The sequence below is a fragment of the Mustela erminea genome, chromosome 5, assembly GCF_009829155.1.
Source record: "Mustela erminea isolate mMusErm1 chromosome 5, mMusErm1.Pri, whole genome shotgun sequence".
Classification (NCBI taxonomy): domain Eukaryota; kingdom Metazoa; phylum Chordata; class Mammalia; order Carnivora; family Mustelidae; genus Mustela; species Mustela erminea.
Window position 1 is genome coordinate 74,585,895 of NC_045618.1, and position 13,790 is coordinate 74,599,684.

The following is a 13,790-nucleotide window of genomic DNA, read 5'->3' on the forward strand; positions in this document are numbered from 1 at the left end:
CATACCTCTCTGGTTAGGAAAAGTAAACTTTTAAGATTTTATTTATCTGAGATAGAGAGCACAAAGAGAGAGGTCAGTAGGCAGAGGGAGAGGGAGCAGCAGACTGCCTGAAGAGCAGGGAGCCCAAAGTGGGGCTCCATCCCAGGACCCTGGGATCAAGACCTGAGCTGAAGGCAGACCCTTACCCAACTGAGCCACCCAGGCGCCCCAACAGTAACCAGGACAGCAAGGTTCCTTCAGAACTCCCAATCATTCATTCATTCATTTGTGGGGTCAGCCAGCAAGCACTGAGCATCGGCTGTGCTCCAGGGCCTGTACAGGCCCAGTCCCCAGCCTTCACAGAAAAGTGAATATGGGTAAGAACTGGGTGCTCTAAAAGTCTGTGTGTGGCACCACATCCAGTCTGGGGCAGTGAAGCAGGTGCAGGTGGGTACCAGGACCACTGTGTTACCTGGACTGAGCACACAGAGGCGGGTGCTAGGGCTGGGGGAGGACAGAGGAGAGGACAAATTCCTGGCAGAGAGGACAGCACGTGATTCCCCTGACAATGAAATCAGCAATGAGTGAAGTCAGCCACGCGTAGAAAAAAACTTACTTAAGCAATAATCAGTAAATGACTTCAAGGTCTAGTAACACTAGCCTATCCAGGGCTGGAGTTCATCAGCTGTTGAAAAGGAAGACTATACCTAGAAAAGGACAGTGAGCCACCATGACAGGTGCAGAAACTCCATCTGCTTGAAAGGGCCACCGTTTGAATAGAAAAGGAGGCAAGTATGGCAAAAATGTGAATCACGCCTGTATGAGACAGAGACCCAGTTCTACAGATGAGGAACCTGAGACTAATAAATCTGGCCTGATGCCACCCTCTTCACCACCACACACTGCTGTTCCCCTCCTGACGAGGGGAACCTCTACACTGGTCAAGGGAGAGAAATGCTGACTCAGGGCACCCAAGCATTCCAACCACGGGCCAGACCTTCTTGTTAAGGATATTTCATCCAACTTTTCCAGAAATATACCCCCAAACCCACCTAAGGCAGACTTAAGTCTTTCCCATAAATTCCTCCCTCAACCTTGATCCCTCCCGCTAACAACCACCCTTCCTGTCTTCAGATTCAGCCTTCTGGATGGTACCTCTAGATTCTCTCCCCTTCTCTCGACTAACAGCCACTCCACCACTCCAACTAAAGACCTCCTGCTTGCCAATTCCAAATGACATTCCATGCCTTATCCTAACAATTCCTCCACAAAGGCTACTTTTGAGCATAAACCCACCACCCTTGAGCACACTGCCCCTGCTCTGGGCTCCCACATCCCCACACTAGCCACACCGCCATAGAATGCTTCATGTAACAGTTTAATCCAGCAACAGGGAGCTACGTGAGAGCAGACTGGGGAACCATCATCCTCGGATCCCGAGGGCCTAGCTCAGAGGTAGGCACATAGCAGACACTCAGATTTCACTGGATAAATGAACAATCTCTCTGGAATCTGACTCTACTACCCTCACTGCCCTGAAATTTCCCTCTCCAGGGTCACAGTGACCTGTTGATAAATCCAAGCCAATACCCTCCACACCTAGCTTGGCCTCTTAGACTGCACACTGCTGGCTACCAGCTACTCCTCAAACTTCTCTCTTCTACTCACCGTATCCCACTTCCCCCTTATGTCTCTAGATGCTTCTTCTCCTTTTTGCAGAGTATTTCTCCCTCAATCTTGGCATTCCTGAGAATGCTATCCTAAGCTCTTTCCTTCTCTCTTGCTACAACCTGTCCCAAGATCATGTCATCTGCTGACTTCAATGACCACCTCTACATTGATGATTCCCAAAAGTGTTATCACCAGCCCACCTATCGGGATTTCAGATATGTATGAATATCCAACCACCTACTGGACATCAGAAGGAACAAACTCAACCTATCCCAAACGGACCCTATCAATTTCTCTCAACCTATTTCTCCTCCAGTCTTACTCCCTGTAACTGGCAGCTCCATCCATCCGGTTGCCTGAGCCAGAAACCTGGCCATCTTATCCTCCTCAGCTTCTACCCATATCTAATTAGTAGCCAAGTCTTAAATCAGTCTCCTCTTCTCTCATCCCGTGACTCTAATCCAAGCCACCATCACTGGGATCATGGTAGCAGCTTCCGAACTGGTCTCCCTGCTTTTCTGCAAACAGAAGTTGGAATAACTTTTTTTTAAAATACTTTATTTGACAGAAAGCACAAGCAGCGGGGAGGCAGAAGGCGAAGGCAAAGCAAACTCCGTGCAGAGCAGGGGGAGCCCAATATGGGGCTCGATCCCAGGACCCTGAGATCATGACCCAAGCCAAAGGCAGTCACTCAACCAACTGAGCCACCCAGGCTCTCTGGAATAACCTTTCTAGAAACCACAAATTCAGGATGCATGGGAGGCTCAGTCAGTTAAGCCTCTGCCATCACTCAGTTCATGAACCCAGGGTCCTGGGATGGAACCCCACACTGGGCTCCTTGCTCAGCAGGGAGTCTGCTTCTCCCTCTGCCTGCTGTTCCCCCTGCTTGTGCTCTTTCTCTTACTCACCCACAAATAAATAAAATATTAAAAAACAAAAACAAAAAATAATTAAAAAATAAAAATCACAAATTCCAAGATCTAAATCACAAATGATGCAAGTCACTCTTCTGTTTTACAACCTAAAAAGGTTTTTCATTGCCTTAGGAGAAAGCCCACCAAACTCCTTAATATGGTCTGTGCAACAGATTGTATCTTCCAAAGTTGTCTCAACAAGATCTCCCAACCCATACACTTTTCATACAATGTGACTTTAACACTCTGACCATCCAGAGATAGGGGCTGTGCCTCTTCTCTCAGGAATGGGTGGTCTTCTGTGAATGTTTCCACCTACAGGGTACAGCAGGAGGCACGCCCTGTGATTTCAGAAGCTAGGTTATAAAAGGTAGTGTAGCTTCTCCTTCCGTTGCTGACATACTCATTCTTGAAGTCTTCGGCTGCCAAGTAAAGAGTTTGATTGCTCTGGGGCTGCCATTATGTGAGGAAACTCAACACAGTCCATAAGGAGAGACTCCATGGAAAGACACATCAGCACAACTTGAAGAGAAAAAGATGTCCAGCTAGTCCCCATCTTCTTCAGCACCTCCTTGCTCTAGCTCCTGCCACCATCTGACTACAGCCACATAAGACCCCGAGCCAGCAGCACTGCCCCACTTAGCCCTCCCAAATTCCTGAGCTATAGAAACCATAAAAGAATTGGGCGCCTGGGTGGCTCAGTGGGTTAAACCGCTGCCTTCGGCTCAGGTCATGGTCTCAGGGTCCTGGGATCGAGTCCCGCATCGGGCTCTCTGCTCAGCAGGGGGCCTGCTTCCCTCTCTCTCTCTCTCTCTGCTGGCCTCTCTGCCTACTTGTGATCTCTGTCTGTCAAATAAATAAATAAAATCTTTAAAAAAAAAAAAAAAAAAGAAACCATAAAAGAATAAAATGGCTATGGGGCACCTGGCTAGCTCAGATGGTAGAAGACGTGACTCTGAATCTCTGTGTTTTGAGTTCAAGCCCCACTCTGGGTATGGAGATATTACTTTAAAAATGAATGAATGGGGCACCTGGGTGGCTCAGTGGGTTAAGCCGCTGCCTTCGGCTCAGGTCATGATCTCAGGGTCCTGGGATCGAGTCCCGCATCGGGCTCTCTGCTCAGCAGGGAGCCTGCTTCCTTCTATCTCTCTCTCTGCCTGCCTCTCAGTGTACTTGTAATTTCTCTCTGTCAAATAAATAAATAAAATCTTTAAAAAAAAAAAATGAATGAATGAATGAAATGGCTGTTAGTCTATGCCACTAAGTTTTAAGTGGTTTGTTATATAACAATAGTAACTAGAATGTTTTATAAAGCCCTGAAAAACCTGTCCTACCATTTCCACCTACCTCTCTTGCAAGCCACCTCTCAACATTTCCTACCTTAAACTCAGTATTTTTTTTTTTTAAGATTTTATTTGTTCGACAGAGAAAGACACAGTAGGAGAAGGAACACAAGCAGGGGGAGGGGCAGAGGAAGAGGAAGAAGCAGGCTCCCCACTGAGCAGGGAGCCAGATGTAGGGCTCAATCCCAGGACCCTGAGATCATGACCTGAGCCTAAGGCAGAGGCTTAACCCACTGAACCATCCAGGCACCCCCCCTTAAACTCAATATTGAAGCCCACCCTGAACTCCTTTATTGAAAAAAGTCTCAAAAATGTTCTTCTTGGGGCGCCTGGGTGCCTCAGTGGGTTAAGCCTCTGCGTTCAGCTCAGGTCATGATCTCAGGGTCCTGGGATTCTGCAACAGGCTCTCTGCTCAGCAGGGAGCCTGCTTCTCCCTCTCTCTCTGCCTACTTGTGATCTGTCAAATAAATAAATTAAATCTCTAAAAAAAATATTCTTCTTGTCTTCAAATTTTCATACATTCTGTTCTTCCTACCTGAGATGCTCCTCTACCCTATCTACTCTTGGTTAATTCATCATTCATATAGGTGTCAGCTTAAACTTCCTTATGAAGAGTTTCTAAACTCCACGGCTAGCATAGGTCTCCTCCTGTGGCCCCCTGTGCCTAAGGACTCAAAATACTCATCATAATCCACTGTAATCTTGTATTGGGCTGCCCATCCTGCCCCACCCCCAGTGTGCTCATGCACACACACGTACACACCCCAAGAGCTCCATAAAGACAAAGGGCAGTGCTGGGAAAAGGAACATCCAACAGTCACGAAGCACTTGCCAATCTCTGGCCCCATCTCCTTCCTGAGCTCCGAATGGGCAAATCCACCTACTATCCTACAAATAAATTTCAAACTCAACATGATTCCATCTTCCCCACCCCTGGTGATGGTGATGCCACCACCTACCAATCGCCCAAACCAGAAACCCCAGTTCATTCAAGCAATATTTATCAAGCTCCTCTCTTTGTTTCTTTGCTGGGGATACAGGGACCCCTGAGACAGGCTCAGCCCCTGTAGCTCAGGATTTACAGGCTGCTGAATATTTTCCTCCTCACCAACCTCTCTCCCACACTGGACATCCAAATGAGTATTACTGGTTATACTGATTATGCCTTTTAATCTGCTCCCCTCCCTCTCCTTTCCTGGAGACATCACCTCCTAAGCAAGTCACACTCCCACTTCACAGCTCTAGTTCAGGCTTTTGTCACTTCCTGCCTGGATTGCCACAGAGCTTCCTAATCTGTGTCTCTGCCCCCAGCCTCGCTCTGATGTCCCACCGCAGCTACACTGTTCCCCTGCTTAAAACCCCTCAGTCGCTCCTCAGATGCTTTAGGGTAAAACCTAAACTCTCTAGGAACATTTATTTGCCTCATGTTCTAGCCCCTTGCCTCCCTTTGTCCCCTCACATCCCCACAATCGCCCCCACACACCCCACACCCCATACTTTTTCTCCCCTTTGTGCTTTACACTGCCTGTCTTTTCCATCCCTGTGCTGAGAATGTCCTTGAGGCTTCATTCAACAATTTTACTGAGTACCCAGCAGATCAGGCACTGTTCTAGATGCCGGAGAATCAGCAGCGAGCAAAACAAAGCACTTATTCTTGTGGGGTTTACATTCTAGTGGGGAAGACAGACAATAAGCAAGTAAATATTTAATGTCAGGTGGTAACAAGGGCTACAAAGGAAAACAAAACAGGATGGGAAACTGAGAGGCACCACTTTAGACAGGCTGAGTCTCCGGTGAGGTAATATCTATACAAAGACATGAATGGAGTGGGGGCTGGGGGTAGGCTCTGAGGGTATCCTTCCCGGCAGAAGGAATGACAAAGTACAAGACCACTGAAGCAGGAACAGGCCAGGCAAAGTGGAAGAAAAGCAAGAGGGCTGGTGTAGCTGGAACAGAGAGAGGCCAGAGACAAGAGAGATGGAGCAGGCCTCACGGGCTGTGCGAGCGGGCACTCCAACCACACCAGGCCTCCATTTCATCCTTCACTGCTGCAAGCAGACATCTCCTGAAGAAGGCATTCTCCATGCCCTCCCAGCACTGTCTGATAGATCATAGGTTTCACTGACGACTTTTGCCGATCTCCACCACCACACCATGGGTTCCCTGCTCCACCTCTCAGCTCCACATTCTCTACGGAGCCCGTCACATTCAGTAAATTTTTCTCCCATGATCAAAACTTTCTTCCTTTGTTCGGATTCCATGCCCTGCAAGCAATTCTTTGATGACTCGATAGGTTTCCTAGGGGCTATGGTGTTAGGAAGCCTGGAGCAAATACACACCACCTGGTCATTAGAAATTCCACATGTACACTCACACTGTATGGTCAGAGACTGGCATCATCGTTTGCCATCAGTTTCTTTTTTAGGTAAGCAGGACTCCGTGGATGGGTAAATGACCAACTCTGGGTCGTGAAGACCCAACGAAGGCACTGCTCAGGGAAGGGCCCCATACGCAGCCCAGCAGATGCCCAATGCCCCTCTGCTCATCGCTTGGCTCACCTTCCCTGCTTCAGATAGAGGCCCCATCACTGCCCACCTGTCCAAGCCTCAACCCCTAGCATCACCTCTGAGAGCTCCCCCACTCACCCCCATCCAGAAGTCCTAGAAATTCCACCTTATAACTATTTCCTTATCCATCCCCCATCTCTGGTCCAAAGGCCTTGCCCACAGCGCGGGCCTCACTATCCTTCATGTGGACTCCGGTTTCAGCTCGCTGAGCCTGTCTGCCCACCTTCTCACGCTTGCCAAAAACACTCCACGTGGCCGCCAGAGTTCTCCCAAGTTATTCCGATTTTGCTTCCCTTCTTACAACCAACAGCGCCCCCCTGCCCCCCACTGACTTTCTCTATAAAGTCTAACCTGTTTAGGCACTGTATAAACCAGTCCTGGAGCTGGCCCTGGGCTACATTTCCAGTCTCCACATTCTCACCGGCTCCCATCCTGCATTCCAGCCATACCAACCACGGGGAATTCCCTGAACATTCCATGCCTTTCTGCACCTCCACACCTTTTCACATGCAGTTCCTTCTGTGAAAATTGTTGCAGGGGACAGCTGCGGATCTTTCCAAAATTGTTTAGACATCATGGTCTCTGTGAGGTCTTCCAAAGCTCTCTTCCCCACAGGAAGAAAGCTGTCCTGCTCACTCCCATGGCGCCTCTATCCCCACACTTACTATACTGCACGACAATTATTGGTCAACATATCTGTCTCCCACCTCAACTAGGAGTTCTTGGATGGCAAGAGCCACACCTTTTTCTTCTTTGTTTCCCAGCACTAGGTGGAATATCCAGCACATAGCAGACCCTAAATGTGTCCTGAATCAAGGAATGTTCTGTAGTAAATCCCTTCTCTTGCTGAATTTGAAGATTTAGCCTCAGTCCGTCCTTTGTGTGTAAACTGATGGCATATATTTGACAACTCTAGCAGAGTGACAAGTGCACCAAACCTATGTTACATAATAGTGTAACATATTGATGATTATTACGTTTAAAATTACTCTCTTTCTCGGCTTCTTCTAGGCCTACCTCCCGGCTTTCTCCTGAATGGCTACGATTAGATAAACAACATACCACTGCATAGGTGGTACGTGGACAGAACGTCCTCCCAGGTCCCTGTACCTGACATGTACTGCGAGCTCATTAGACAATGGCTAGACGAAGAAACTCATGAATCGTATGTCTCTAATTCTTCCTTACAATCTTGGCTGCCCTTCTGAACCTTCTTCCAGATCTCTAAGTTCCCCGGAAGTTATTAAAGACAGAACAAAGTCCTAGAAGCAGCTGAGAGAGAGTCGTTTCAAACACAATCCTCACCAATACTTTGGACTTGAGTCATGATTTATGGTTTTCACTGAATCTCACTTCATCCACACAGCAGCCTGGAATACAACAGTAACTGCATCTCGCCCAGGGTCACACAGGTCTTGAGCCCAGCCACAAACACAAGTCTGGTGCACTTGTCATTCTACCAGAGTTGTGTCCAATATATGCCATAAACCTGCGCACACAACTGTGTCTTTCACTAACCGAAGAGCTCTGCAGACTAATCATAACCACGGCTACTCTGTGCGTCTTCTTATAAGGGTGTACCAGAGTTTGAGGACATCTCTGTTCCCCAGGTAGATGCAGCAAATTAAAAGGGGGTGACTGACAGAGGTAGCCGTGATGCCAAAAGCCAGGAGCAGCTGTCAGGTGACAGCCGTTTTGACACAGATCAAAACCATAAAGAAGGAAACCTGATGAACTCAAGTTAGGCCAGCGCTCTGAAGCCACTAAGACAACACACCGCGTCACCCCAGTGGCCTGGGAAGCCCTCACAGTGATACAAGAATTGAGATGTGCAAAGGTGACTCTGAGTCATCAAAAGAAATGTCAAGTTAGGGAGGCAAGCAGACATATCGTTGGTTTTAAAAGAGGCTGTGACAAACATGATTAACATAATAGGATCCTAGGGCTTAAAGGGATGTAGCCATCTTGGAAATTTTACTTAGATGGAATAATCCTTACACCACACAAGATATGTACTGCATACCCACATCTGAGGGCACTTCAAGCCTGACAGATCTAAAATTAGTTTCACCAATAAGTCAACCTACCAGATCATCTGTAGATGATGCAAGAGAAATTACAGAACACATTTAGGACCTCAAGGGAGAAACTCCTTCTTGTAACAGAGGCAGTGCCTTCCACCCTCCCTGACTGTTCCCACGCAGGACAAACATCCCCCTACTCGAGGATACACAAAGAGGAGTCCAAGCCACACACACATGGACACACAAAGCACGGGGGTGCCCTACACCCACCCTCCACAACAGTGAAAGCAGGGAGGCTGGGGGAAGCTGAGGAGTAAGACGAAGCAGTGGAAAAACCTGAGGCTGGCTGGATAGAGCTTATCCAGGGAGCACCTGCAGCCAGTACCACAGGACTGCACCCCACAGCTGCTGCTGCCGGGTAGTCACTCCTTGAAATGACAGCAGCTCTGACCTTCCGCACAGTCGCGGCACGGAAAGGGTCTCCAAGGTTTCAGGCAAGGAGGGCCAGAACAGAGGCACCCGAGGGATGTGGCTACAGAGGATCAGCCTCTCAGTCCCTCCAGTGTGGCTTTGCTGACTGTACGGGCTTACATGCATTATTTATGAGACACAGCAAAAGTCAAGGGAGACTGAAAGAATCTAGACCACAGGGTGCCTGGGTGGCTCAGTCGGTTAAGCATCTGCCTTCTGCTCAGGTCATGATCTCAGGGTTCCGGGATCGAATCCCACATCTGGCTCCCTGCCTCTCCCTATTCCTGTCCCTCTGATAAATAAATAAAATCTTAGGGAAGAAAAAAAGAAAAAAAAAAGGCAGGAGAGGACAGCTCCTCTCTGGGACAGACCGTCCTGCTCTGGGCAGGTAGCAGGAGCCCTGGGAACACCCTGTCCTGGGCCCAGCTAGCTCAGATGCGCACTCTGCTTCTCCTGGCTCCGCCGGTGTCTACACAGCCTACGGCTTGCCGCCTTCCAAAATGGCCGAACAGTTGGACCAGACTGTTGAGTATTACACCCTGGAAGGGACCCAGAAGCACAACCACAGCAAGAGAATCTGGCTGATTCTGGGGAAGAACCGTTAAGGGAACAAGTCGAAGGGGACGCTACCGAAAGTTCTGAGGATGTGGGGTACCCTACAGATGCTAGGCAACGTCCAAAACGTACATCACTGGGCAACTTCACCCGGATGACAGAGCAACCAAGCCTTCGGAAACTCTCATTACTACTGCTGATTCCAATTCCAGCTGGTGGAGCCAGCTGCGTGATCGATCCCAGCCGTCTCAGCACCGGTGGTGGCTCTCATGTGTCACCTCTCCACAGCAGAAGATGAAACACATTCTCAGAAGCCAAAGAAAGAAAAGACTGCTTTGGACTGGGGAGAAAGAAGCCAATGTGAACCGCTTCAACTGACAGAAACCTTCACCTAAAAAATAACTTTAATATACCTGTTTCCCTTTTCTAAGAACGCTTCTGTGCTTTCTACTCCTAAACTCTTAGAATGTGCCTTTTGATCATCAATTTTTTTAATGTTCCATCCCTACATAATATACTTATTGTAGGCATGATCGTTCAAAAATATATCTGACTTTTAAGAGGAAAAAAAAAAGGAATCTAACCCACAGAAAAACTCACACAAATGCAACAGGATATTCACCGAAGCATTACCTGTACGATGGAAAAACCGGAACCAATGTTAAGTGGCCACTAACAGAGGACTGATTTGCTATGAAACATAGTCCTGAAATTACATGAAAGCCATGAAGCTTTTTTTAAAAACAGTAGATCTTGGGGCGCCTAGGTGGCTCAGTGGGTTAAAGCCTCTGCCTTCGGCTCGGGTCATGATCCCTGGGTCCTGGGATGGAGCCCCACATCGGGCTCTCTGCTCTGTAGGGAGCCTGCTTCCTCCTCTCTCTCTGCCTGCCTCTCTGCCTACTTGTGATCTCTGTCTGTCAAATAAATAAATAAAATATTTTAATAAATAAATACATAAATAAATAAAAACAGAAGATCTCTAAGTAGAAAATGTCACTGGTAAATTCGCAGAAAAAAGCAAAAACTGTAGGATTATATGTTTATTATGACCTCCCCCCTTTTTTTTTTTAATTTATTTGGGAGAAAGAGAGAAAGCACAAGAAGTGGAGGGTCAGGGGAAGAAGCAGACTCCCTGCTGAGCAGGGAGCCCAATATGGGACTCGATCCGGGCACTCCAGGATCATGACCTGAGCCGAAGGCAGCCACTTAACCAACTGAGCCACCCAGGCGTCCCTATGATCCTATTTTTTAAAAAAAATCAGAACAAAACTACACTTCTTGAGGGGCACCTGGGTGATCAGTCAAGTCAGATAAGCATTTGGTTCTTGGTCTATAGCTGTGGTCTTGATCTCAGGGTCATGAGTTCAAGCCCCACACTCAGCTCCATGCAGGGCATGGATCTACTAATTAATTAATCAGCCAGTCAAAAGAAACCAAAACACTACTTTTTTTTTTTTTTTAAAGATTTTACTTAGGGGGCGCCTGGGTGGATCAGTCATTAAGTGTCTGCCTTCGGGTTAGCTCATTTATTATAAATAAATAAAATCTTTTAAAAAAAGATTCTCCTGTCAAAATCTTTTTTAAAAAATTTAAAAATAAAGATTTTTCTGTCAAATAAATAAAATCTTTTTAAAAAATTAAGATTTTACTTATTTATTTGACAGACACACACACACAGAGAGAAAGGAAACACCAGCAGGGAGAGTGGGAGAGGAAGAAGCAGACTTCCAGCCCAGCTGGGAGCCCGATCCGGGCTCAATCCCAGAACCCCAGGACCACAACTCGAGCCAAAGGCAGATGACCAAGAACTGAGCCATGCAGGCGCCCCAAAAACACTACATTTCTTAAAGGAACGAGAAAAAGTCACAAATGGCCTACAAACTGCTAATGGGCCTCACATGGGAAAACAGGGGAAAAGTAAATTGTTCTTTGCTGTTTTGCTTGTTTTTATACATTGCTACCATCTGAATTTTCAAAGGAACCATACACAAATGTAAAAAGAATAAGAGGGGGCACCTGGCTGACTCAGCTGGTAGAACATTCAACTCTGGATCTCCACCCCATTGGGGGATAGAGATGACTTAAAAGTAAACTCTTTAAAAATACTACTAAAATAAAAACAACAAGAGTGTTTGTCAGGAGCATTCCCTTCCAGCTCCTTCTCCCTGGCTTCCTGGGCTCACATTCCCGCCTCTGCCCAGGTGCTCCAGCCCACACCTCCCGTCCCGGCCCCACTCACAGATGCAGGCAGCGGCCAGCAAGCGCCCGGCAGCATACGGGGCGAAGCAGCTCGGGAAGATGGGTTGCACCATGTAGTTGGCAAAGGTGATGGCAATGATGGCCTGGCTGGTGGGCTCGATGATGAGGAGCGAGGTCCAGAGTCGGATGAAAGCAAGGAATCCCCCGAAGGCCTCAAGGATGTAGGCATAGCTGGCCCCAGATTTCTTAATGGTGGTGCCCAATTCCGCATAACAAAGGGCCCCAAAGACGGAGAAGAGGCCCCCAACAGCCCAGATGACCAGGGAGAGGCCGAAGGAGGCACTGTACATGAGGACACCCTTGGGGGAGACAAAGATGCCCGAGCCAATCATGTTCCCCACAATGAGGCACACGCCATTGAGCAGCGAGATCTCCTTCTTCAGCGTTACCTGCTCAGACCCTGGGCTGGCTTCATCGGCTGAAGGGGGGCCATCCCCCTCCCGCTGTGAGGCCACTTCATACTTAACGCCCTCGGCCATGGCAGAGAAGCAAGCCGTCACCAGCTTCTTGGCATCACCTTCTAAGGAAGAAAATATACATCAGGGGCTGGCGATTACGTAGAACTCTTGCCCACAGTGGTCGATATGGGCAATGCCCCCCCACACCCTGCCGAAGCTCAGAGAGCTCTCTCTGGCCTCCCACCTCCCCTTAGCCTCCTCTTCTCCAACTGGCTCACTAAAATAACCCCAACTTAAATTGTTAAGGGAAGGCCCTCACTTCCTAGAGAGAAAACAGCTGTTTCTCCTCATTAGGCTGGGGCTGCCCACCAGATTTACAGAAGAGAAAACTAAATCCTGGTTCTATCGGAGTCTGCTGTGATAAAAGGCAAGTTGGCAGTTCCCGGGTATAACCATCATGATCTGAATCTGCGTTTTTCGGCCTCACCCCCAAACAGGCTGTCTTCCTTCTAATTTCAGCCTCACCTGTCACCTGTGCGAAGCTGCAAAGTGAGCAACCAGCCTTGCAAGCAGCCTTTCTGGGTTCTCCTCACAAACTTCTCTCCCCCTTCCCCCCAAGGCCACCGGCTCTAGCAAACCTAAAGAGAGGCCCTGGGGACCTCTTGCTGGAAACCTACAACCCTCCCCCTGCTCAGGGAGCCGCTCTTAACCACCCTTAGGTAAAGTTGGCAGCCCAAGCAGTACCAAGCAGTACCGGCAACCCCGCAACCCACCCTGGAAGAAAGACGACAGATTAGTCTCTTTCCCTTGCTTTTCCTTCCCAGACCTCTTTCCCAGGCCCCTGGTCTTCCAGGCCTCCTGCTGTCAACTTCCTCACATTAACAGAGATGCATCACCCAAAAGATTATGAATGAGAGAAGGGTGATCCAAAGGGACAGCCCAACCCCGAGGTGACTGGAGGCAGCTGATGACGGCTCCCCACCCAGGAGCTGCAGCTGGAGAGTTGGCACCCAAAGCTGCAACGGCACCCAAAGACGCAAAGCCGAGGCGAGGAAGCCGCTGAAGTGTCCGCAGGTGCCGGCTCCACCCCAGCAGCCGGGAGGAAGAGAGAGAGGCCCTCGGTCCCAGCCAAGGGAGAGGTCTACCGCCAGAGGCCCCAGGCGAGCAAGTCTTTGGTCAAGGCAAAACAGCACAGCAGGTGGGCGAGGTGGGCGAGGTGGGCGAGGTGGGCCAGGCGGAGGGGAATGGGGGAGGAGGGAAGCACACTCACACCCTTGGCCGGGGTTCTAGTAGGTTCCCCTGGGCGGCAGCCACAAAGACGCGGCCTCTGGCAACTGTGGCCTGACCGCTCCTCCTCTTCAGCCAGTAGTAAAAGGAAAGGCCAGGCGAATGCTTATGGATTTAAATCAAATCGAGAAGTCAAGATGGGTGGAGGGGGAGAGGGAGGAGGAGAGGAGGGTTAAGCAACTGTCTGAGTCCAAGGTTCATGGGCCCTTCACATCTGCAAAAGGGGCAGCTAGGAGCTCCTGGCTCAGCACTTTCCGTGATAAGAAGGCACTCTCTCAGGAATCTCCTTTGTCAGCGCGGCTGCTGGGGACTGACGGCCCAG

At 48.9% G+C, this 13,790-nt stretch overlaps 1 protein-coding gene and 1 pseudogene across 4 annotated transcripts in view; one reads left to right on the plus strand and one right to left on the minus strand.

Annotated features, from left to right (window-relative positions):
• The window catches only part of SLC7A7 (solute carrier family 7 member 7), a 55,859-nt gene that overhangs the window by 19,486 nt on the left and 22,583 nt on the right, over window positions 1-13,790 (minus strand). For 2 of the 4 annotated variants that reach the window (XM_032343795.1, XM_032343798.1), the window contains one exon: window positions 11,764-12,303. In XM_032343795.1, the coding sequence (XP_032199686.1) occupies window positions 11,764-12,303 (540 nt within the window). Of the gene's footprint in view, window positions 1-11,763; window positions 12,304-13,451; window positions 13,573-13,790 lie in introns of those variants that run through there. The other 2 variants (XM_032343797.1, XM_032343796.1) reach the window with 2 other exon arrangements.
• Window positions 9,392-9,946, plus strand: LOC116591132 (annotated as a pseudogene).